Source organism: Amblyraja radiata, chromosome 29 (genome assembly GCF_010909765.2).
Source record: "Amblyraja radiata isolate CabotCenter1 chromosome 29, sAmbRad1.1.pri, whole genome shotgun sequence".
In the NCBI taxonomy this organism is placed as follows: Eukaryota; Metazoa; Chordata; class Chondrichthyes; order Rajiformes; family Rajidae; genus Amblyraja; species Amblyraja radiata.
The window spans coordinates 28,691,141-28,715,017 of NC_045984.1; the positions used below are offsets into that span (position 1 = coordinate 28,691,141).

At 52.9% G+C, this 23,877-nt stretch overlaps 1 protein-coding gene across 4 annotated transcripts in view; it reads left to right on the forward strand.

Annotated features, from left to right (window-relative positions):
* Positions 1-23,877, forward strand: part of LOC116989559 (F-BAR domain only protein 2-like) — an 80,582-nt gene that overhangs the window by 45,825 nt on the left and 10,880 nt on the right. Inside the window, exons 8-21 of one of the 4 annotated variants that reach the window (XM_033047056.1) lie at positions 325-421; positions 5,265-5,309; positions 6,732-6,804; positions 7,967-7,991; positions 8,374-8,431; positions 9,826-10,004; positions 10,604-10,628; positions 12,020-12,082; positions 14,971-15,028; positions 17,289-17,380; positions 19,090-19,500; positions 20,715-20,827; positions 21,735-21,855; positions 22,711-22,822. In XM_033047056.1, the coding sequence (XP_032902947.1) occupies positions 325-421; positions 5,265-5,309; positions 6,732-6,804; positions 7,967-7,991; positions 8,374-8,431; positions 9,826-10,004; positions 10,604-10,628; positions 12,020-12,082; positions 14,971-15,028; positions 17,289-17,380; positions 19,090-19,500; positions 20,715-20,827; positions 21,735-21,855; positions 22,711-22,822 (1,472 nt within the window). The remainder of the gene's footprint in view (positions 1-324; positions 422-5,264; positions 5,310-6,731; positions 6,805-7,966; positions 7,992-8,373; positions 8,432-9,825; positions 10,005-10,603; positions 10,629-12,019; positions 12,083-14,970; positions 15,029-17,288; positions 17,381-19,089; positions 19,501-20,714; positions 20,828-21,734; positions 21,856-22,710; positions 22,823-23,877) is intronic. The other 3 variants (XM_033047057.1, XM_033047059.1, XM_033047058.1) reach the window with 3 other exon arrangements.

Here is a 23,877-nt window from a genome sequence, read left to right on the forward strand (position 1 = left end):
GCCCACGCGGGTCACGGGGAGAACGTACAAACTCCGTACAGACAGCACCCGTAGTCAGGATCGAACCGGGTCTCTGGCGCTGTAAGGCAGTAGCTCTACCCGCCAGGCCACCATGCCGCCATTTAGACAATGCAGTGACCGCAGAGACAGTTCAAACTCCGTACAGACAGCACCTGTAGTCGGGAACGAACCCGGGTCTCCGGCGCTGCAAGCGCTGCCAGGCAGCGGCTCTACCGCTGCGCCACCGTGCCATACACGCGGTCCCGAAAGAATGCTACAGTGCGCGCTCGCCGTCCATTCTAACGCTTGTCTCTACTCGTTCAGGTCCACGAAGAGTTCAAGCAGAACGCGGAGAATATCCGAGTGCAAGACCTGATCCAGAAATATGCTCTGACCAAGGGCACCGGCAAAGACAAGCCAGGTAGCGACTTACTGCTGAGACAGGCACAAAATGCTGGAGTCACTCAGCGGGACAAGCAGCATCTCTGGAGAGAAGGAATGGGTGACGTTTCAGGTCGAGACAATTCTCGAGGAGAGGGAGTCTAGGGATATGGAAGGGCAAGGTGGACAGTAGAACTAGTCGGAGAACTAGGATGGGGAAGGGATGGAGAGAGAGGGAAAGTTAGAGAAGTCAATATTCATACCGCTGGGGTGTCAGCTGCTGCCTGAGGAGGCGGATGTTGGGAACATCACTTCCCAAGCGGAACCGCTTTGATTGAGTGAAGGGTACAGCATGGAAGCAGAATTAGACCATTCGGCCCATCAAGTCTACTCTGCCAGTTAATCATGGCTGATTTATCTTTCCTTCTCAATCCCATTCTCCTGCCTTCGCTCCATAACCCCTGACACCCGATCAAATGCTTTCTACGGCACGTCTGTAGAAGCTGGTGAGGGCTGTTTGGGGCCCACAGAGTGACTAGTAAAGGGCCTGTCCCACGAGCATGCGCCTGCATGCGGCGAGGGCGACCAAACCGAAAGCGGGGGCCGTGCAGAGGTCGAGTGAGTGACGTGAAGTTCGAGCGAGGTCCGCGGGAAGTTCGCGCGTGACGTACGGCGTCGAGGCGGTGCGTACGGCGTCGAGGCGGTGCGTACGGCGTCGAGGCGGTGACTACGGCGTCGAGGCGGTGACTACGGCGTCGAGGCGGTGAGTGCGGCGTCGAGGCGGTGACTACGGCGTCGAGGCGGTGACTACGGCGTCGAGGCGGTGACTACGGCGTCGAGGCGGTGACTACGGCGTCGAGGCGGTGACTACGGCGTCGAGGCGGTGACTACGGCGTCGAGGCGGTGACTACGGCGTCGAGGCGGTGACTACGGCGTCGAGGCGGTGACTACGGCGTCGAGGCGGTGAGTGCGGCGTCGAGGCGGCTGCGACCGGTAGGCCGTTGCCGCGCGGAATTTTTGAACATGGTCAGTTTATCGGAGCCCCGCGCGATGTCGGGATTAGCTCCGCACAACTCCATACGGCTCCGGCGATCGAAGTGGGACCGGCCACGTACGGCTCAAGCGACCACGTTAGGTCGCGCTTGCCACATGGAGTCGCATGCTCGTGGGACAGGCCCTTTAGGTTACTGGTAGAACATGCTGGCAATGCAGTCTGTCACTAAGGTACACGAAAAAGCTGGAGAAACTCAGCGGGTGCAGCAGCATCTATGGAGCGAAGGAAAAAAGCGACGTTTCGGGCCGAAACCCTTCTTCAGACTGATCGGTGGGGGGATGGGGGGGCGGGGAGAAGAAAGGAAAAAGGAGGAGGAGCTCAAAGGCTGGGGGATGGGAGGAGACAGCAAGGACTAACAAAATTGGGAGAATTCAATGTTCATGACCCCAGGATGCAGACTCCCCAAGCGGAATATGAGGTGCTGTTCCACCAATTTCCGTTGGTGCTCGCTCTGGCCATGGAGGAGGCCCAGGACAGAGAGGTCGGATACGGAGTGGGAGGGGGAGTTGAAGTGCTGAGCCACCGGCAGGTCAGGTTGGTTATTGCGGACCGAGCGGAGGTGTTCGGCGAAACGATCGCCCAGCCTCCGCTTGGTCTCACCGATGTAGATCAGCTGACATCTAGAGCAGCGGATGCAATAGGTGAGGTTGGAGGAGATACAGGTAAACCTCTGTCGCACCTGGAACGACTGCTTGGGTCCTTGAATGGAGTCAAGGGGGGAGGTAAAGGGACAAGTGTTGCATCTCTTGCGGTTGCAAGGGAAAGTGCCCGGGGAGGGGGTGGTACGGGAGGGAAGAGAAGAATTGACAAGGGAGTTATGGAGGGAGCGGTCTTTGCGGAAGGCAGATATGGGGGGAGATGGGAAGATGTGGCGAGTGGTGGGGTCACGTTGGAGGTGACGAAACTGACGGAGGATTACTTGTTGTATGTGACGGCTGGTGGGGTGAAAGGTGAGGACTAGGGGGACTCTGCCCTTGTTGCGAGTGGGGGAATGGGGAGAGAGAGCAGTGTTGCGAGGTATGGAAGAGGCCCTGGTGCGAGCCTCATCTATGGTGGAGGAGGGGAACCCCCGCTCTGGGAGCAGATGCGGCGTAGACGGAGGAATTGGGAGTAGGGGATGGAGTCCTTACAGGAAGCAGGGTGGGAAGAAGTGTAGTCCAGATAGCCATGGGAGTCAGTGGGTTTATAGTGGATGTCGGTCAGAAGTCTATCACCTGCGATGGAGATAGTGAGGTCAAGGAATGGTAGGGAAGTGTCGGAAATGGTCCAGGTATATTTGAGTGCCGGATGGAAGTTGGTGGTGAAGTGGATGAAGTCAGTCAGTTGTGTGCGGGTGCAGGAAGTGGCACCAAAGCAGTCGTCGATGTAGCGGAGGTAGAGGTCGGGGGATGGGGCCCTGGTACGTATTGAACAAGGATTGCTCGGCGTAACCGACAAAGAGGCAGGCATAGCTGGGGCCCATGCGTGTGCCCATAGCTACGCCTTGTATTTGGAGGAAATGGGAGGAAGTTATTGAGGGTAAGGACCAGCTCCGCTAGGCGGAGGAGAGTGTCAGTGGCCGGGTATAGGTTGCTTCAGGCTGGCAACCTGAAGGTGGCCGGTTCGAATCCCGTTTGGAGCGCATACTGTCGTTGTGTCCTTGGGCAAGACACTTCACTCACCTTTGCCTGTGTGTGAATGTGTGTGAGTGATTGGTGGTGGTCGGAGGGGCCGTAGGCGCAGATTGGCAGCCACGCTTCCGTCAGTCTGCCCCAGGGCAGCTGTGGCTACAGAAGTAGCTTACCACCACCGAGTGTGACTGAGGAGTGAATGAATAATGTGATGTAAAGCGCCTTGAGTATTAGAAAGGCGCTATATAAATCCCATCCATTATTCTCTGGAGGGCTTTGAGACCATCCTGGTGGGGGATGGATGTGTAGAGTGACTGGACGTCCATGGTGATCCTGGGGGCATGAACATTGAATTCCCCCAATTTTGTTAGTCCTTGCTGTCTCCTCCACTTCCTCAGCCCTCCTGCTGTCTCCTCCCATCCCCCAGCCTTCGAGCTCCTCCTCCTTTTTCCTTCCTTCTCCCCGCCCCCCCCACCCCCGATCAGTCTGAAGAAGGGTTTCGGGCCCAAAATCGAAGGTAGACAAAAGTGCTGGAGAAACTCAGCGGGTGCAGCAGCATCTATGGAGCGAAGGAAATAGGCAACGTTTCGTCCCGAAACCCTTCCGGGTTTCGGCCCGAAACGTTGCCTATTTCCTTCCCGAAACGTCGCCTATTTCCTTCGCTCCATAGATGCTGCTGCGCCCGCTGAGTTTCTCCAGCTTTTTCGTGTACCTTCGATTTTCCAGCATCTGCAGTTCCTTCTCAAACAGTCTGTCACTAATCCTGGTTCCCAGTCAACAAGTTTACATTGTAGCATAATTCAGACCGAGATTCATTAGTCAGAATCTGTGTCCCAGAATCATTGCCACAGGCGGCTGTGGATGTCAAGTCATTGGATATTTTTACGGCAGAGATTGGCAGAATCTTGATTACTACGTGTGTCGAGGGTAGAAGGGGTTGAGAGAGAAAGATAGATCAGCCATGATTAAGTGGCGGAGTAGACTCAATGGGCCGAATGGCCTAATTCTGCTCCTGTGGCTTGTGAGTCCATACTGACTATCAATTACCTGTTCACAGCAGTTTCACGCTTTCCCACTTTCGCATCAACTCCCTTCACATTGGGGGCAATTTATAGAAGTCCATGGAGCCACAAATCCGTAAATCTTTGGGATGTGGGTGGAAGCCGGAACGCCTGGAGCAAACCCACGCGGTCACAGGGAGATTGTGCAGACTTGGCATCTGGCAGCCTCTGACGTCTGGGTTGAACCCAGGTCTCAGGCGAGGCGGTTGCATTATCAGCTGCACCACTGCAGCACACCACTGTTGCATCAGCTGCACCACTGTTGCATTATCAGCTGCACCACTGCAGCACATCACTGTTGCATTATCAGCTGCACCACACCACTGTTGCATCAGCTGCACCACTGCAGCACACCACTGTTGCATTATCAGCTGCACCACTGCAGCACACCACTGTTGCATTATCAGCTGCACCACATCACTGTTGCATTATCAGCTGCACCACTGCAGCACATCACTGTTGCATCAGCTGCACCACTGCAGCACATCACTGTTGCATTATCAGCTGCACCACTGCAGCACATCACTGTTGCATTATCAGCTGCACCACTGCAGCGCATCACTGTTGTATTATCAGCTGCACCACTGCAGCACATCACTGTTGCATTATCAGCTGCACCACTGTGCCGCCCGCCCTGCTGCATTGTTCAGGCTGATTTGTTTACCCCCCAGCCCTCAGAGCGAGGAGGTGAATGGTGAGTTTGTGTCCTCCTCTGAACAGGACACAGCGGCGCAGCAGTAGAGTTGCTGCCTCTCAGCGCCGGGGACCCGGGCGCGATCCTGACCACGGGTGCTGTCTGTACGGAGTCTGCATGTTCACCCCTTGACCGCGTAGGTTTGTATTCGGGAGCTCCGGGTTCCACCCACACTCCAAAGACGTGCAGGTTAGTAGGTCAATTGGCCCGATGTAAATTGTCCCTTCTGTGTGGGATAGAACTGGTGTACAGGTTCACTGGTCGACATGGCCTCGGTGGGCCGAAGGGCCTGATTCCATGCTGTATCTCAAATGAACTAAAACTAAAATAGATTAGCGATGGATTGTTTTTTTTCTGGGGAGAAGGTAACCGGGCGGTGAGAGATGGCATTTTTCAGTGTGGTTTTCAGTGGTGGTGAGAACTGACCTCCAGTATAAAGGCTGCCTTTGTCCTCCTTATTCCAGGGCCAATTGAATTTGAGGAGTGTAACACAGAGGTGGTGCTGGAAGGTGAGTAGGGTCGAGATGTGTTTAGTTTAGAGATGCAGCGCGGAAACAGGCCCTTCGGCCCACCGGGGTCCGTGCCGACCAGTGATCAAGTTCAAGTTCAAGCGACATTTATTGTCACATGTACCAATTGGTATAGTGAGATTTGAGTTGCCAAACAGACACGAATAAAAATAACACAATAGACAATAGGTGCAGGAGTAGGCCATTCGGCCCTTCGAGCCATTCAATGTGATCATGGCTGATCATCCCCAATCAGTACCCCGTTCCTGCTTTCTCCCCATATCCCCTGACTCCGCTATCTTTAAAAGCCCTATCTAGCTCTCTCTTGAAAGCATCCAGAGAACCCGCCTCCACCGCCCTCTGAGGCAGAGAATTCCACAGACTCACCACTCTCTGTGAGAAAAAGTGTTTCCTCGTCTCCGTTCTAAATGGCTTACTCCTTATTCTTAAACTGTGTGGCCCCTGGTTCTGGAATTTAACGTATAGGGAACGCAATAAAGTTCACCACATGCACTAGCGCTATTCCACACACTCGGGACAATTTACTATTTAGTTTGACCGAAGCCAATTAACCTACAAACCTATATGTCTTTGGAGTGTGGGAGGAAACCAAAGCTCCCGGAGAAAACACACGAGGTTACAGGTAGAACGTGCAAACTCCGCACAGACAGCAGCTGTAGTCAGTACGGAGTTTGTACGTTTTTTCCTCTTCTCCTTTCCCAATTGAAATCGGTCGAAAGAGAATCAATGGCCCAGCGCAAATTGTAACAGGAAGGAACTGCAGACACTGGTTTATGCCAAAGACAGACACAAAGTACTGGAGTAACTCAGCGGGTCAGGCAGCATCTGTGGAGAACATGGATAGGTGACGTTTCGGGTCTGAAGAAGAGTCCCGATCCGAAACTTCATCTATCCTCTTTCTCCAAAGATGCTGCCTGACCCGCTGAGTTACGCCAACACTTTGTGTCTATCCCAGCACACATTAGGCGACGGAGTTTAGTTGTGTTTAGTTTAGAGAGATACAAAACCGACCAAGTCCGTGCCGACCAGCGACCTCCGCACACTAACACTATCCTGCACACACTAGGGACAAATTGCAATAACACCAAGACAATTAGCCTACAAACCTGTACGTCTTTGGGGCACGGGTGGAAACCGGAGATCCCGGAGAAAACTCACGGGGAGAACGTGCAAACTCCGTACAGACAGCACCCGTGGTTGGGATCGAATCCGGGTCCCTGGCGCTGTGATGCAGCAGCTCTACCGCTGCGCCACCGTGCCAAGCATCCTTGCGCGGAGCGTGGGGGAGCTGGGGCTGGTTTGTGATCGGACCTTCAGCGTACAAAATGGTGGAGGGCTTTGCCGCCTTCAGTCGCTGGTTACCAAGAATGGCGCCTTTTTCTTCTTCCTCCCTCGACACAGCGTCAAAGAAGAGCAAGAGGAAATCCTTTGTGATCCCGGGCCTCAGCAAGAGGGAGAAGGACACGGACTCCACGTAAGTGGCTCTTTGGCTGCATTCTTCTCACCATCTAACAACAGCCCAGTGTGTGGAGAGGTTGGGCTTGATCCACCTTTAGTCCTTCGTTAACATGGTCAAAGATTTAAGTTCACAAGTTTGAGGAGTAGAATTAAGCCATTCGGCCCATCGAGTCTACTCCGCCATTCAATCATGGCTGATCACTGCCTCCTAATCCCATTTTCCTGCCTTCTCCCCATAACCCTTGACACCCGTTCTAATCAAGAATTTATCTATTACAGACAATAGACAGTAGGTGCAGGAGTAGGCCATTCGGCCCTTCGAGCCAGCACCGCCATTCAATGTGATCATGGCTGATCATCCCTACCCCGTTCCTGCCTTCTCCCCATATCCTCTGACTCCGCTATTTTTAAGAGCCCTATCTAGCTCTTAAGAGCCCTATCTATTGCCTTAAAAATATCCATTGACTTGGCCTCCACAGCTGTCTGTGGCGATGAGTCCCACAGATTAACTACCCTCTGACTAAAGATGTGGGCTAAACACAAGCAGGTGGGACTAGTGCAGATGGGGCATGTTGGTCGGTGTGGGCAAGTTGGGCTGAAGGGCTTCATTCCACGCTGTTCGACTCTATGACTATAATACTCTAGGTGCATTTCTACAGTCAAGTCATACTGAAGTCCAGCCGTACGTTTTAACCTTGCGTGTAACAAATGCTTTGTCAGGAGTGCTTGTAGTCCCATGGAAGCTAAATATAAAAGAGGAATATAGATGAGATTTCTTCCCAGAATAGCTCTGGACTTTTTCCACACAGAGAGATGTGAATCTGTGGAATTCTCTGCCTCAGAGGGCGGTGGAGGCCGGTTCTCTGGATGCTGTCAAGAGAGAGCTAGATAGGGCTCTTAAAAGATAGCGGAGTCAGGGGATATGGGGAGATGGCAGGAACGGGGTACTGATTGGGGGTGATCAGCCATGTTCGCAGTGAATGGCGGTGCTGGCTCGAAGGGCTGAATGGCCTCTACTCCTGCACCTACTGTCTATTAACTGTTTCACACGCGTGCAGCGAATGCCTTGTCGGGAGTGCTCGTGCAGTGGGAGAGGGGGGTGTGTGGGTTTGACTGTGATCTGTCATTCTGCAAGCGTTGAGTTCCTTCTCTAACTCTGGTCTCCACTCCTGTTGCAGGGGCTCTCCGGATCCTGACTCCATTGTGAGTATTCGCGCTCTCTCTCAGCCCCCTCTCTCTCTCTCTCGCATAAGTGTTGGGAGCAGAATTAGGCCATTCGGCCCATCAAGTCTACTCCGCCTATTCAATCATGGCTGATCTATCTTTCGCTCTTAACCCCATTCTCCTGCCTTCTCCCCGTAACCCCTGACACCCGTACTAATCAAAAACCTATCTATCTCTGCCTTACAAATATCCACGGCTTTGTGGCACCAATGTGACTTACACTGCAGTCCATTGGGTTCCATTCCATCCTGGTGTCCATTGTAAGTGCCAGTGAGGCCCTCCTGCCTTTCTAGATGTAGCTTTGAGACGATGCATAGGTGGCCTTGGTACTTGGTTATTTTGGAAGTTTTCTGTCTTGCAGAATTCCCCAGAGGTCGATGAAGAAGGTTACACGATCAGACCTGATGTGGCCCAGAATTATATCCTTGCATCTTCTTCAGCTGCTGTTCCTCTTGCCGTTCTCCCACCCCCCCCATCCCCCCTCGTTTGTTCACTACGACCCCCAGGAAAACTTCCTCCATTGCATTGTTTTCCTTTCTGAGACGCTCCCTAGACTAGAACATGTTTATCGGTATCTCTGACCACTGGCGACTTCTGCAATGTGGTGACTTGGAGTTGGAACTGGTGACCTCTAGGCTCTGGGGCGAGTTAGCCCACTAATTGCACCAGTGGGGCAAAAGTCGAGTTCACACTGTGCAACCCTCGAGGAACGTTGCTTTAGTTAACTCCCAGTCGAGGGGTTGCCTTTTGAGAAGTCTAACCAGGGAGGAGGAGGATTCAGCCCGTGTGTGTCAGAGAAGATCTTGACACCCAGATGCTGACTGGGTGTCAGGATTTTCTCCAGCTATTATCTGTGAGTTGCCGCATGTGAGTTGCTGTCTGGGAGCGGGCGTCTGGGAGAGGGCGTCTGGCAGCGGGCGTCTGGCAGCGGGCGTCTGGGAGAGGGCGTCTGGGAGAGGGCGTCTGGCAGCGGGCGTCTGGCAGCGGGCGTCTGGCAGCGGGCGTCTGGGAGAGGGCGTCTGGGAGAGGGCGTCTGGGAGAGGACGTCTGGGGGCTTGCGTCTGGGAGAGGGCGTCTGGGAGAGGGCGTCTGGGGGCTTGCGTCTGGGAGAGGGCGTCTGGGAGCAGGCGTCTGGGAGCAGGCGTCTGGGAGAGGGCGTCTGGGAGAGGGCGTCTGGGAGAGGGCGTCTGGGAGAGGGCGTCTGGGGGCTTGCGTCTGGGAGAGGGCGTCTGGGAGAGGGCGTCTGGGAGAGGGCGTCTGGGGGCTTGCGTCTGGGAGCGGGCATCTGGGAGAGGGTGTCTGGGAGCTGGCGTCTGGGAGAGGGCGTCTGGGGGCTTGCGTCTGGGAGCTGGTGTCTGGGAGAGGGTGTCTGGGAGAGGGCGTCTGGGAGAGGGTGTCTGGGAGCTGGCGTCTGGGAGCAGGCGTCTGGGAGCGGGCGTCTGGGAGAGGGCGTCTGGGAGCTGGCTTCTGGGTGTGGGCGTTTGAGGGAGGGCGTCTGGGAGCGGGCGTCTGGGAGAGGGTGTCTGGGAGCTGGCGTCTGGGAGAGGGCGTCTGGGGGCTTGCGTCTGGGAGCTGGTGTCTGGGTGTGTGCGTTTAAGGGAGGGCGTCTGAGGGTGGGTGTCTGGGAGTGGGCGTCTAGACCACAGACACTACGGTGTGGTTGGGACACGTTGGGCATGACGGGATGGAGTGGTAGGTGGGTATAGTATAGACGTGGGGTGTAGGTCTCGGTGAAGCCGCCAATACACGGGGGATGTTGTCGTATTCGTGCCCAGTGCTGTATCCACTTTGTAATTCCTTGACCTGGGTGTACATGAGAAGGGTCATCGCCCCTGCTGCTCCAGCGACTCGGACACCGACTCGGATGAGCCCCGCAGGTTCCACGTGGAGATCAAACCAGCGACGGTCAAAGACCGCAGCGGAGACCACGAGACCTCCGTGGAGCTGCTGAAGGCGTCGATCGGGAACATCGTCCTCTCCTCCAACCCGATGGTAGACATGAGCCGCTCTCACTGGGGCCGGGGGGGGGGGGGAGGGGGAGGTGGTGACTGTGTGGGTTTTCTCCAGGTGCTCCGGTTTCCTCCCACATTCCAAAGTCATGCGCATTTGTAGGTTAATTGGCCTCTACAATTGCCCCAAGTTTGTAAGGAGTGGATGCATAAGTGGGATAACATAGAACTAGTGTGAGCGGGTGGACGGCGTGGACTCGACGGGCTGAAGGGCCTGTTTCCATGCTGTGCCTAAAAAAATCAGGCTGGTCTCTAGCTGGGGAGAGGATGGCTCGGTTGCCTGATGCCTGGCTAGAGTCAATGGAAGGGACTTGTCAATGTGAACAATTCTTTAGACTTTAGAGAGACAGTGCGGAAACAGGCCCTTTTTTGCCCATCGAGTCCGCACTGACCAACTAACGCTGTCCTACACACTAGGGGTAATTTATAATTTACTGAGAACGTGTAAACTCCACACAGACAGCACCTGAGGTCAGGATCGAACCTGGGCCTCTGCCGCCATTGATAAGTGGAGATCGGAGAAACATGGTTTTCGTGGCTTACCTCGTGCCCAAACCTGATCACCTTCTCTCTCTTTTGCAGATTCTGACCAAAAAGAATTCTACCAGTGAGTATTGTCGACCTTCCAGAACTATTTTATCCCTTGTATTTAATAATCTGCAGGAACCTTGGGGGAAAGAACAGAGAGGAAGATTAAATGGAGACTTCGTATGTTCATTTCTTGGAGCAGAAGTAGCCCATTCGGCCCGTCTAGTCTACTCCGCCATTCAATCATGGCCGTTCTATCTCTCCCTCTCAGCCCCATTCTCCTGCCTTCTCTCCGTAACCCCTGACACGCGTACTAATCCAGAATCTGGCAATCTCTGCCTGATAAATCTCTCCACTGACTTGGCCTCCACAGCCATCGGTGGCAATGAATTCCGCAGATTCACCACCCTCTGACTCAATAAATTCCTCCTCGTCTCCTTTCTAAAGGTACATCCTATAATTGTACCACTAGTAGGCGCACCAAATCCGTGCCGACCAGCGATGCCCGTACACTAGCTCTATCCCACCCACTAGGGAAAATTTACAAAGTCCAAATTAACCTACAAACCGAAAGCCTGTCTCCACGCTGCATCTCCAAACTAAATACGAAAGGTGTTCCAACATTTTAACTTTTCCATCGAGTTCATACGTCGCCCATTTTGGGCCTGGGTGTGCTGTGTTCATCTCAGAGATGTGCTGGGTGATGATATTTTTCCATGCTTTGGTTTCAAATGTGACATAATTTACCGAAAGCCTATTAATCGATCAATCATCGATTGATAAGTCTTTTGGAAAATGCTAAATCAGTTTGGCCACCCACCTCCAAAGACACATACAGGTTTGTAGATTAATTGGCTTCTGTGTGTAGGATATGCTAGTATAGGGGGTGATCGCTGGTCAGTGCAGACTAGTGTGTGGGATTCTTTGGAGCGCAGAAGGTTAAGGGGAGACTTGATAGAGGTCTTTAAAATGATGAGAGGGGTAGACAGAGTTGACGTGGATAAGCTTTTTCCATTGAGCGTAGGGAAGATTCAAACAAGAGGACATGACTTGAGAATTAAGGGACAGAAGTTTAGGGGTAACATGAGGGGGAACTTCTTTACTCAGAGAGTGGTGGCTGTGTGGAATGAGCTTCCAGTGGAAGTGGTGGAGGCAGGTTCGATTTTATCATTTAAAAATAAATTGGATAGGTATATGGACGGGAAAGGAATGGAGGGTTATGGTCTGAGTGCAGGTAGATGGGACTAGGGGAGAATAAGTGTTTGACACGGACTAGAAGGGCTGAGATGGGCTGTTTCTGTGCTGCAATTGTTATATGGTTATATAGAACTAGTACACGGGTTATATAGAACTAGTACACGGGGTGATTGCTGGTCGGCGCGGACTCAGTCGGCAGAAATGCCTGTTTCCACACTTGCCCACCCGCCAACGTTGCTTTTTGTTTCTCTCTCTCCCCTATCCCCCCCACAGAACACACCATCCAGTTGGCTCCACTATCAGTGGATGGAAACTCTGAAGGAACTCATGCGAGAGGTAAAGTGTCCCTTACAACACTATGGGAGACTTGTGAACAGCAGTTGCCTTTAACTCGGTGAAATGCTGGTCTTTCCAGTACCAGATGGTAGAGATGCTGCCTCACGGCGCCAGAGACCCAGAGATTCTGACCGCGGCTTCTGTCAGCGTGGAGTTTGCACGTTCTCCACGCGGTTTTCCTCCTGTTGCTCTAGTGGGGGAATCCTCTCGCATCCGATAGACGTGCAGGATTGTAGGTTGACCAGCGATTGTAAATTGTGCCTAGTGTGTGGAAGTCGAATTACATAGGCCTGATGTGAATGGGTAATCAGGGGTCGGTGTGGTCCCGATGGGCCTGTTTCCATGCTGTAGCTTTCAATTCAGTTCAATACCTCTTATTGTAACCGGTCTTTCAACTTTAGAGATACTGCATGGGAACGGACCCCATCGGCCCACACACCGACAGTGTCCTGCACATTATACACACTTCTACCCTACACGCTAGGGGACAATTTTACGGAAGCCAATAAACCTACAAACTTGCACGTCTTTGGAATGTGAAGAAACCGGAGCGCCTGGAGAAAACCCACGTGGTCACAGGGAGAACGTAGGAACTCCGTACAGGCAGCAGGCATTCTTACTCGGGATCGAACCCGGGTCCGTGGCACTGTGAGGCAGCAACTCTACCGCTACACACCTAGTAATGACGGTCTGAATTCAGATTCTGCTATTAACATAGAAACATAGAAAATAGGTGCAGGAGTTGAACTTTATTTCGCCTTCCATCACAGTGAGGAATGTGGAGGAGTCACTGTGGTGGATGTTCATGTTAAAATGTGTTTTTGAGTGATTTGTTGCTTTTAATTGTATGACTGACCTGGCCAGTGAAATTCCTCATATGTTTCAAAACATACTTGCCGAATAAAATCTGATTCGGATTCAGGAGGAGGCCATTCGGCCCTTCGAGCCAGCACCGCCATTCATTGTGATCATGGCTGATCGTCCCCAATCAATAACTCATGCCTGCCTTCTTCCCATATCCCTTGATTCCACTAACCCCTAGAGCTCTATCTAACTCTCTCTTCAATCCATCCAGTGACTTGGCCTCCACTGCCCTCTGTGGCAGGGAATTCCACAAATTCACAACTCTCTGGGTGAAAATTTTTTTTCTCACCTCAGTCCTAAATGGCCTCCTCTTTATTCTAAGACTGTGGCCCCTGGTTCTGGACTCGCCCAACATTGGGAACATTTTTCCAGTTCCTATTGAACTGGATTATGTCGTTTGCCAAATGCTGTGTGTGTGTGTGTGTGTGTGTGTGTGTGTGTTTGTGTGTGTGTGTGTGCGTGCGTGTGTGTGTGCGCGTATGTGTGTGTGCATGTGTGCGAGTACGTGTGTGCGTGTATGTGTGTGTGAGTGTGTGCTTGTATTTGTGCATGTGTGTGTGTAAATGTGCATGTGAGTGTGTATTTGTGCATGTGTGTGGCGTGTGTGTGCATGTGTGTGCGCGCGTGTGTGTGTGTGCGTGCGTGTGCGTGTGTCCATCTGTGTGTGCGTGTGTGTCCGTCTGTGTGTGTGTGCGTGTGTGTGTCCGTCTGTGTGTGTGTGCGTGTGTGCGAGTGTGTGAGTGCGAGTATGTGAGTGTGAGTGTGTGCGTGTATTTGTGCATGTGTGAGTGTGTGTGTGTGTGTGTGTGATTATGTGTGTGTGTGTGTGTGTGTGTGTGTGTGCGAGTATGTGTGTGTGTGTGTGTGCGAGTATGTGTGTGTGTGTGTGTGCGAGTATGTGTGTGTGTGTGTGTGTGTGTGTGTGTGTGTGTGCGAGTATGTGTGTGTGTGTGTGTGTGTGCGAGTATGTGTGTGTGTGTGTGTGTGCATGTGCCTGCCCTAATAAAATACAATTGGTGCTGACTTTTCCTGACAATGTACTTGAACCATTTTTGCCGTGTTGTGTTTTATACAACATCATTTTCATCTACAGCATGCCATCAAAACTCTTCTAATCTTTCAACTAAGCTTTTCTCATTCACAACAAGTGAAGCCTCTGTAACTGGTTGTGTGTGACTTTTCCGAAACACATTGTATGATGGCAGTAGCGACTGACTCCTTAACCCAACCCCCGCTTTGATTGTTTGACCTGTATGCCCACTGATCAGCTCACTGACCTTGGTAACTTTCTCCAGAACAATATGTTCCACTCTATTCACTCGGGTTTACTGAGTTGTCAAATACTGGGAGCTCCCTCCTCCCCTCTCCCCCCCTCCCCCTCTCCCCCCCCCCCTCCCCCTCTCCCCACCTCCCCCCCTACCCTGGAGGGAAGGAATTGGCGACGTTTTGGGTCGAGACCCTTCTTCAGACTGATGTCAGGGGAGGGGGCGGGACAAAGAAAGAATGCAGGCGGAGACAGTGGGACCAGTGGGAGAACTGTGAAGGGGGGGGGGGGAATGAAGAGAAAGAGCAAGGGCTACCTGAAGTTAGGGAAGTCAACGTTCATACCACTGCGGTGCAAACTACCCAAGCAAAATATGAGGAACTGTTCCTCCATTTTGCGCTGGGCCACACTCTGACAATGGAGGAGGCCCAGGACAGAAAGGTCAGATTGGGAATGGGAGGGGGAGTTGAAGTGCTGGGCCACCGGGAGATCAGCTTGGTTAAGACGGACTGAGTGGATTCGATGTCTCCTAATCATCATCTGCTTTGATCTGCCGTTTTCACACCTTGCCCTTCCATATCTCTAGACTCCCTCTCCCCAGAGTCTCAGTCTGAAGTAGGGTCTCGACCCGAATCGTCACCCATCCCTTCATTTTGTGAGTTACTCCAGCACGTTGTGTCTACCTATGGCATGAACTAGCATCGGCAGTTCTTTGCTTCGACATTTTGAACAGGCTTTTTGACCCTGCTTTCTGTGTTAGCTGCAGATGTGGAGATGTCAGCGTACCAGTTCACCGCTCCAAGCTCCGAGCTCAACAGGTAGGTAAACCCCTGGGACAGGGGGAAACTTTGGGGTGAGTGCAAAATAAGTGGGGCTGGTAAGATTTTTTTTTAATGAAAAAACTGTTATATAACTCCCTTTCTCTTAATCTCCAAAAAAGGCTTTGCCTTTTATCTTAAAATGGATTTTTAAATGGCCCACACACCAGGGACAATTTACATTTATACCAAGACAATTAGCCTGCAAACCTCCTGCACGTCTTTGGAGTGTGGGAGGAAACTGGAGCTTCCCGGAGAAATCCCACGCAGGTCACGGGGGGAGAACGTACAAACTCTGTACAGACAACACCCGTAGTCGGGATCGAACCTGGCGCCATGAGGCAGCAAGTCTACCGCTGCCAATATGCCGTGCCATATTGTGGTCTTGGTGGTAGACACAAAACGCTGGAGTAACTCAGCGGGACAAGCAGCATCTCTGGAGAGAAGGGACGGGTGACGTTTTCGGTCGAGAAGGGTCTCCTCCCCTTCCATTCCTTCTCTCCAGAGAGGCTGCCGGTCCCGCTGAGTTCCTCCAGCATTTTGTGTCTATCTTCAGTGTAAACCAGCATCTGCAGTTCCTTCCTACACTCGTGGTCTTGGTGTCTTGATTCCAGGATTTCTCGATGTTGATGGGAGACGAGGGCAACACCAATGCCTGACATGCCAGTTAGTCACTCCGAGACAAACCCTCCCAATCTCTGTTCATCCCTCCACCCCCTCCTGCTCAATGCTCGATGGTTCTGTATTATCACATGTACAAAGTAATTCTCTTTTTGCATGCAGTTCACTGAATTAGACAATAGGTGCAGGAGTAGGCCATTTGTCCCTTTGAGCCAGCACTGCCATTCAATGTGATCATGGCTGATCATCCCCAATCAGTACCCCGTTCCTGCCTTCTCCCCATATCCCCTGACTCCACTATTTTTAAGAGCCCTATCTAGCTCTCTCTAGAAAGCATCCAGAGAACCTGCCTCCACCGCCCTCTGAGGCAGAGAATTCCACAGACTCACCACTCTCTGTGAGAAAAAGTGTTTCCTCGTCTCCGTTCTAAATGGCTGACTCCTTATTCTTAAACTGTGTGTGGCCCCTGGTTCTGGACTCCCCCAACATCGGGAACATGTTTCCTGCCTCTAGCGTGTCCCAAGAATTATGACTATACATAAACACAATCCCAGATTGAGTACGAAGTATATAGGAACAGCCCACTGAGACCGCGTACAAGAGTCGCCAGGTTTTGGTGCCATTACCAAAGTGCAAGCCGCAGCAGGCCGTAAGGGCCCGTTGTCCTGGCAACGGGGCCTCCAGCCGTAGCCCCCGTCTAGATCGTCCGGCGAACCACCGTCCCTATCCTCGCCAGGCCGCCTTCAGCGTTTGTACCCAGGGGCGCCTCCCGCAGCCGGCCTTGAGGGGTAGGTAAGACCCCGGCCCTTTGTTCTTGCACCCGCCATCGCCAACTCTCTCCGCTCTCGGGGACGAGCGGGAGCCGGGCTTGGTGACTCCCTCTACTGGTCGCCAGCCAAGTGAGCCGGGGCTGTTGCCCCCACACCCCTGATCCATCTTCTCCTCCATCTTCTCCTTTTCATAGAGTCACACAGCGTGGAAACAGGCCCTTCGGCCCAACTTGCCTACTCCGACCAACATGTCCCATCCACACTAGTCCCACCTACCTGCGTTTGACTCGTATCCTTCTTTTTTTGTTTTTTTGTTTATTTTATTAGAAGTTAATACAATACAAAACAATACAGTGGCACCTAATTTTAGGTGCCAACTATGTCATACCGTAATCCATTCTATGTACAACCTCTAGTTTTATGTTATGAGTAGGCAAGACAAGAAAAAGAAAACAATAGAAAGGGGAAAGAGTGGAAAAATAGATGGTAGAGAGTAGAAAAATGTGAAGTGTGGATATAAAAAATAAAAATAAAAAAATAAAATAAAAAAGAAAAGGTGGAAAGTAGAAATAGAAGAAAAGGCCCCTTAAAAGAGAATTTTTCTAATCTATATTCGGAGATGTAGATCTATCCACGTCATGACTCGTATCCTTCTAAACCTGTCCTGACCATGTACCTGTCCAAATGCTTCTTAATCATTGCAATAGTCCCTGCATTCTCTCCCCTCACAACCTCCCAAAACTTCCAATGATTGAAGGTTCATCACCATTTCCAATTTAATGAAGGTTCATCCTCTCAGTTGTGCTGGAGCTCCCAGATCTATTTGACCTCGGGTATTTAGTTATTGTTGTGGTTTTTTGTCTCCGCAGCCGGCCCGCCATCTCCCAGAACGGCATCAGCTTTCTGGACCCACTGTTCGGGGCGTCAGCAGAAGCCATGTTCGACAAGTTCAATCTCCCAGGTAAATGGCTTTGTTCCAATCGGCTGTCGTGTTGAATAGACAATAGACAATAGGTGCAGGAGTAGGCCATTCGGCCCTTCGAGCCAGCACTGCCATTCAATGTGATCATGTTGATCATCCCCGATCAGTTCCTGCCTTCTCCCCATATCTCCGCTCTCTCTTGAAAGTACACACACTTGGGACAATTTACATTTATACCACGAGAATTGGCCTACAATCATTGATTGATAGTTTAGTTCCGTTTAGAGATGCAGGTCGGAAACAGGCCCTTCGGCCCAATGAGTCCACACCAACCAGCGATCCCCGCACATTCACGCGATCCTACGCACACAAGGGACAGTTTACATTTACACCAAGCCAATTAACCCACAAACCTGTACGTCTTTGGAGTGTGGGAGGAAACCGAAGATCTTGGAGAGAACCCACGCAGGTCACGGGGAGAACCTACAAACTCCATATGGACAAGCACCCGTAGTCAGGATCAAACCCGGGTCTCTGGCGCTGTAAGGCAGTAGATTGGCTGCTGCGCCACCGTGCCGCATGAGACAGCGAGAGCATTAGAAGCAAGAGGGAGGGGAGCTCCCTGCGAATCTGACATCTAAATAAATCAGGGGCCGGCACACCTGGATTCCAGTCCCAGTCCCAGTCCCAGACCGAGTGTCTGGAGATAGGTCTCGAATCGAAACCACGAAATCGAATTCTTTGCCGCAGAAGTCTGTGGAGGCCAAGTCAGTGGATATATTTAAGGCAGAATTAGATAGATTCTTGATTAGTTCGGGTGTCAGGGGTTATGGGGAGAAGGCAGGAGAATGGGGGTGAGGAGGGAGAGATAGACCAGCCATGATTGAACGGCGGAGTGGGCCGAATGGCATAATTCTACTCCTATCTCGCGTGATCTTATGAAACGTCACCTTTCCACGTTCTCCAGAGATGCTGCCTGACCTGCAGAGTTCCCCCAGCACTTTTGTGTATTAACAGGCATCTGCTGTTGCTTGTTTGGCAGGAGAACGGGGTGAGAGGGAACATCGATCAGCCATGATTGAATGGCAGAGTAGGCTCGATGGGCCGAATGGCCTAATTCTGCTCCTATAACTTATAACCTTAAGGTCCATCTTGTTTGAAATTCCATTACCTGCCTTCACTAAAATATTTTTGCTCTCCCTCTCCCCCCCCCTCTCTCCCCCCCTCTCCCCCCCCCCTCTCTCCTCCCCACTCTCCCCCCCTCTCCCCCCTCCCCCTCCCCTCTCTCCTCCCCTCTTCTCCCCCCTCCCCCCCTCTCTCCTCCCCCTCCCCCCCTCTCTCCTCCCCCTCCCCCCTCCCCCCTCCCCCCCTCTCCTCCCCCCTTCTCCCCCTCCCCCCTCCCCCCCCCTCTCCCCCCCCTCTCTCCCCCCCCTCTCTCCCTCCCCTCTCTCCCCCCCTCCCCCTCCCCCCTCCCCCCCTCTCCCCCCTCCCCCCTCCCCCCCTCTCCTCCCCCCTTCTCCCCCCCCCTCATCTCTCCCCGCCTTCTCCCCCACCTCTCTCCTCCCCCCTCCTCTCTCCCCCCCTCCCCCCCCCCTCTCCTCCTCCCTCTCTCCCCCCCTTCTTCTCCCTCTCCCCCCCCTCTCCCCCCCCTCTCCCCCCCCCTCTCTCTCCCCCCTCTCCCCCCCCCCTCCCCCCCTCTCTCCCCCCCCCTCCCCCCCCCCTCCCCCCCCCCTCTCTCCCCCCCACAGCCGGGTGTAACCAAGGCAACGTGAACCCTCTGTCCCTCAGCCCTCCCTCTGTCTCCAGCGCTCTGGAGATTGTCGAGGATTCGGGCCTGGACTCCCCGTCGCTGCCGACCACGGAGGGCTCGTCTCCCTCTCCCGAGTCCAGGCCTTGGACGCCTCAGCCCGTCACGCCACCCGTCTCGCTGTCCCTCAGCAGAAGCTTCACCTCGTCCTTCGACGAGGCTCTCCCTCACGCCGTCTGCGGCCGGCGGTCTGCCGACGGTTTCACCACCGCTGATCCTCAGCTGGGCCCGGAGAAGAGCTGCAACCCAGCCTCCGACAGGCACCGGGCACCGGCAGAACCTCGTGCGGCGGCTGAACTCCCCACACTCAGCCTCCAGACACTGGCTGCCACCATCGCTCCAACTGCTACAGGTATCTCTTTTTCTCCTTTCAACAGATTAACTAAAGATGTTCCTCCTCGCCTCCTTTAAGCTGCAAGCATCAAGAACGTGCAAACTCCACACAGACAGCACCCGAGGTCAGGATCGAACCCAGGTTTAGTTTAGAGATACAGCGCGGGAACAGGCCCACCGGGTCTGCACCGACCAGCGATCCCTGCGCATTAACACTGCCCTACACACAAACATGGACAATTTTCACCTTTATACCGAAGCTAATTAACCTACTAACATGTGTACGTCTTTGGAGCGTGGGAGGAAACCGGAGGCAGCGGAGAAAACCCACGCGGTCACGGGGTGAACGTACAAACTCCGTACAGACAGCACCCCTAGTCAGGATCGAACCCGGGTCTGTAGCGCTGTGAGGCAGCAACTCCACTGCTGCGCCCGCAGTCAGTACCTGGTAATCACTCTTGATGCTACCAGGGCAATGGCAAGTAGCTAAATACAAAACAAATCACCCGTTACACTGTGCCATCAAGAAGGGTTTCGGCCCGACACAGTCCGCGTCTGAAGAAGGGTTTGTACGTTCTCCCCGTGACCTGCGTGGGCTTCCTCCAAAGACGTACAGGTTCGTCGGTTAATTGGCTTCTGTAAACTGGGGTCCCTAGTGTGTCGGACTGTGCTAGTGTACGGGGGATCCCTGGTGGGCGCGGACACGGTGGGCATAAGGGCCTGTTTCCGCGCTGTACATCTCTGATACTAAAAGCAAAAAACTGAACTTGATCAAGTTCAAGTTCAAGTGAGTTTATTGTCATGTGTCCCTGTATAGGGCAATTAAATTCTTGCTTTGCTTCAGCACACAGAACATTGTAGGCATTTACTACAAAACAGATGGACTATCATTGTGTTTCCAAATGGGTGGACAAAATTGCTGGAGAAACTCAGCGGGTGCGGCAGCATCTATGGAGCGAAGGATATAGGCAACGTTTCGGGAAGGAAATAGGCAACGTTTCGGGAAGGAAATAGGCAACGTTTCGGGCCGAAACCCGGAAGGGTTTCGTCCCGAAACGTTGCCTATTTCCTCCGCTCCATAGATGCTGCCGCACCCGCTGAGTTTCTCCGGCACTTTTGTCTACCTTCGATTTTCCAGCATCTGCAGTTCCTCCTTAAACAGACTGTTGAATTAATCTGTGCTGTCGTTGTGCCTTATTTTGTGTGTGTCCCTGTCCCCCCCGTACCCCCCAGGTCCCACGAATGTTCAAGCTGACGCCTCTGTTGGAAAAGCAACTGTGGTGGCACTTCCTCGCCGACACTCAAGAAAGAAACTTCTTCCCCTTCAGCTGGAGAGCGCAGATGTGGTAGGTACTAGACCAGGGGTGCCTGCAACCTACGGCGGCCCCTCCCCCCCACGCCAGGTCCCTCATTATTCTTTGCATCCCCCCCCTCATCCGAACTCCGACACCCACCAGCAAACCCATCACTCCTCGCTTCCTGCGGGGGGGGGGGGGGGATACCCCATTTCAAGACACTAAGGATGACCCTGATTGTTCCTGGACTTTTTTTGCCACCAGCGCTTCCCCTCCCCCCACGCACCCCCAGCCCCCCACCCCACACGATCATCATCCCGGCGAGAGGGCCTGAACATCGGGGGGGGGGGGGGGGGGCTCGGGAGGCCCCGACCACAGGTGAACAACAGAGAGGAGGACGACTGAACTTTGGTGCCTTCCCTCACAGTGGGAAACATAGAAACATAGACAATAGGTGCAGGAGGAGGCCATTCGGCCCTTCGAGCCAGCACCGCCATTCATTGTGATCATGGCTGATCGTCCCCTATCAATAACCCGTGCCTGCCTTCTCCCCATATCCCTTGACTCCACTAGGCCCCTAGAGCTCGATCCAACTCTCTCTTAAATCCATCCAGCGACTTGGCCTCCACTGCCCTCTGTGGCAGGGAATTCCATAAATTCACAACTCTCTCACCTCAGTCTTAAATGACCTCCCCTTTATTCTAACGTTTGATTCCGCTGTGTGGGGAAGTTTATGTTAAAGTGCCAAATTTCACTGCACATACGAATAAAAAATGATCACAACACACGATAGACTTTAACATAAACTTCCCCACACAGGTGGCATGTGATAATAAATGTAACTTGAAGTTGTCCTGGAGTGTCACACACATCCTTTTTCTCCAGAGATGCTCCAGCACTCTGTGTTTTTCTTTGTTCAGTAGAAGATTGAACTGTTGATCTCTTGTCCCCTCTACAGTCCAGGTCCGTCAGCCCTACGGCCACTTCACCGCAAAGTCCGTCTGCAGCTGCCTCCAGTTTGGCCGATGAAGCGGCTACAACACAGACCTCGCGGAGTCGGGCCACTACTCCTGCCGCATGTGCGTGTTCCTGGTCCGTTCCACCCGAGAGATCGCGCTCGGATGACACCGTGATACTGCCGTGCAAAAGCCAAACGTAGCACGCTCATCTGAGAGTCAATAGACAATAGACAATAAGTGCAGGAGCAGGCCATTCGGCCCTTCGAGCCAGCACCGCCATTCAATGTGATCATGGCTGATCATCCACAATCAGTACCCCGTTCTCCCCATATCCCCTGACTCCGCTATTTTGCTGTCCTTTGCTCCAAGTACTCCTAAGAGCTCTCCTGCAGTTTGCCGATGCTGTCTTTAAGATTAGACACCAAACAAGCACCATCTGCCTCACGGGCAAGCGTAGGGGTGCGGCACAATGCACAGTGGCGCAGCTGTAGAGTTGCTGCCCCACACGCCAGAGACCCAGGTTCGATCCTGACTGTGGGTGGTGTCTGTACGGAGTTTGTACGTACTCCCTGTGACCTGCGTGGGCTTTCTCCGGGTGCTCCGGTTTCCTCCCACATCCCAAAGACCGGCAGGTTGAAAGGTTAATTGGCTTCTGTAAATTGCTCCTGGTGTGTATGATAGAAACTTAGGAAATAGGTGCAGGAGTAGGCCATTCGGCCCTTCGAGCCAGCTCCGCCACTCAATATGACCATTGGCTGGTCATCCAAAATTAGTACCCCGTTCCTGCTTTCTCCCCATATCCCTTGATTCCGATGGCTCGAAGAGGTATATCTAACTCTCTCTTGAAAACATCTAGAGCAAGTGTACGGGGGGGGGTGGGGATCGCTGGTCGGCATGGACTCGGTGGGCCGAAGGGCCTGTTCCCGTGCTGTATCTCCAAACTAAACTAATGGCTGCCTTGCCGCCCCCATACAGGCATCTCCCGAGGACCCAGCCCCGTTACGTTTGGTTGCCATGATGCCCTGCCTGTCGCAGCTGCCTTTACAGAATGTATCGATGCTTATTTCAAAGGAGGAGACTTCACCAAGTAAGTGCCTGTGTGAACAAGCACTGCTTGAGGTGACCGGGAACAAGATCAACAATCACAAGTTCAATTTCTGAGCGGCACGGTGGCACAGCGGTAGAGTTGCTGCCTCGCAGCGCCAGAGACCTGGGTTCGATCCTGTGCTGTCTGTGCGGAGTTTGCACGTCCTCCCCCGTGACCTGCGTGGGTTTTCTCCGGGTGCTCCGGTTTCCCCCCCACATCCCAAAGGCGCACAGGTTAGTAGGCTAATTGGCTTTGGTAAATTGTCCCTGGTGTGTGTGTCGGGTAGAATGCTCCTGAGATCACAATCACAGTCACAATAATACTTTATTAGCCGAGGATGTTTTGCGACGTACGAGGAATTTCATTCGCCACGTCAGCCATAGAAATAAAATAGCAACAGAACACACAAAACACATTTTAACATAAACATCCACCACAGTGACTCCTCCACATTCCTCACTGTGGTGGAAGGCGAAAAAAATGGTCAATCTCTTCCCTTAGCTTGCCTCAATAGGCAGTAGGTGCAGGAGTAGGCCATTCGGCCCTTCGAGCCAGCACCGCCATTCAATGTGATCATGGCTGATCATCCCCAATCAGTACCCCGTTCCTGCCTTCTCCTCATATCCCCTGACTCCGCTATTTTTAAGAGCCCTATCTAGCTCTCTCTTGAAAGCATCCAGAGAACCTGCCTCCACCGCCCTCTGAGGCAGAGAATTCCACGGACTCGCCACTCTCTGTGAGAAAAAGTGTTTCCTCGTCTCCGTTCTAAATGGCTTACCCCTTATTCTTAAACTGTGCCCCTGGTTCTGGACTCCCCCAACATCGGGAACATGTTTCCTGCCTCTAGCGTATCCAAGCCCTTAACAATCTTATATGTTTCAATGAGATGCCCTCTCATCCTTCTAAACTCCAGAGTGTACAAGCCCAGCTGCTCCATTCTCTCAGCATACGACAGTCCCGCCATCCCGGGATTAACCTTGTAAACCTACGCTGCACTCCCTCAATAGCAAGAATGTCCTTCCTCAAATTAAGTGACCAAAACTGCACACAATACT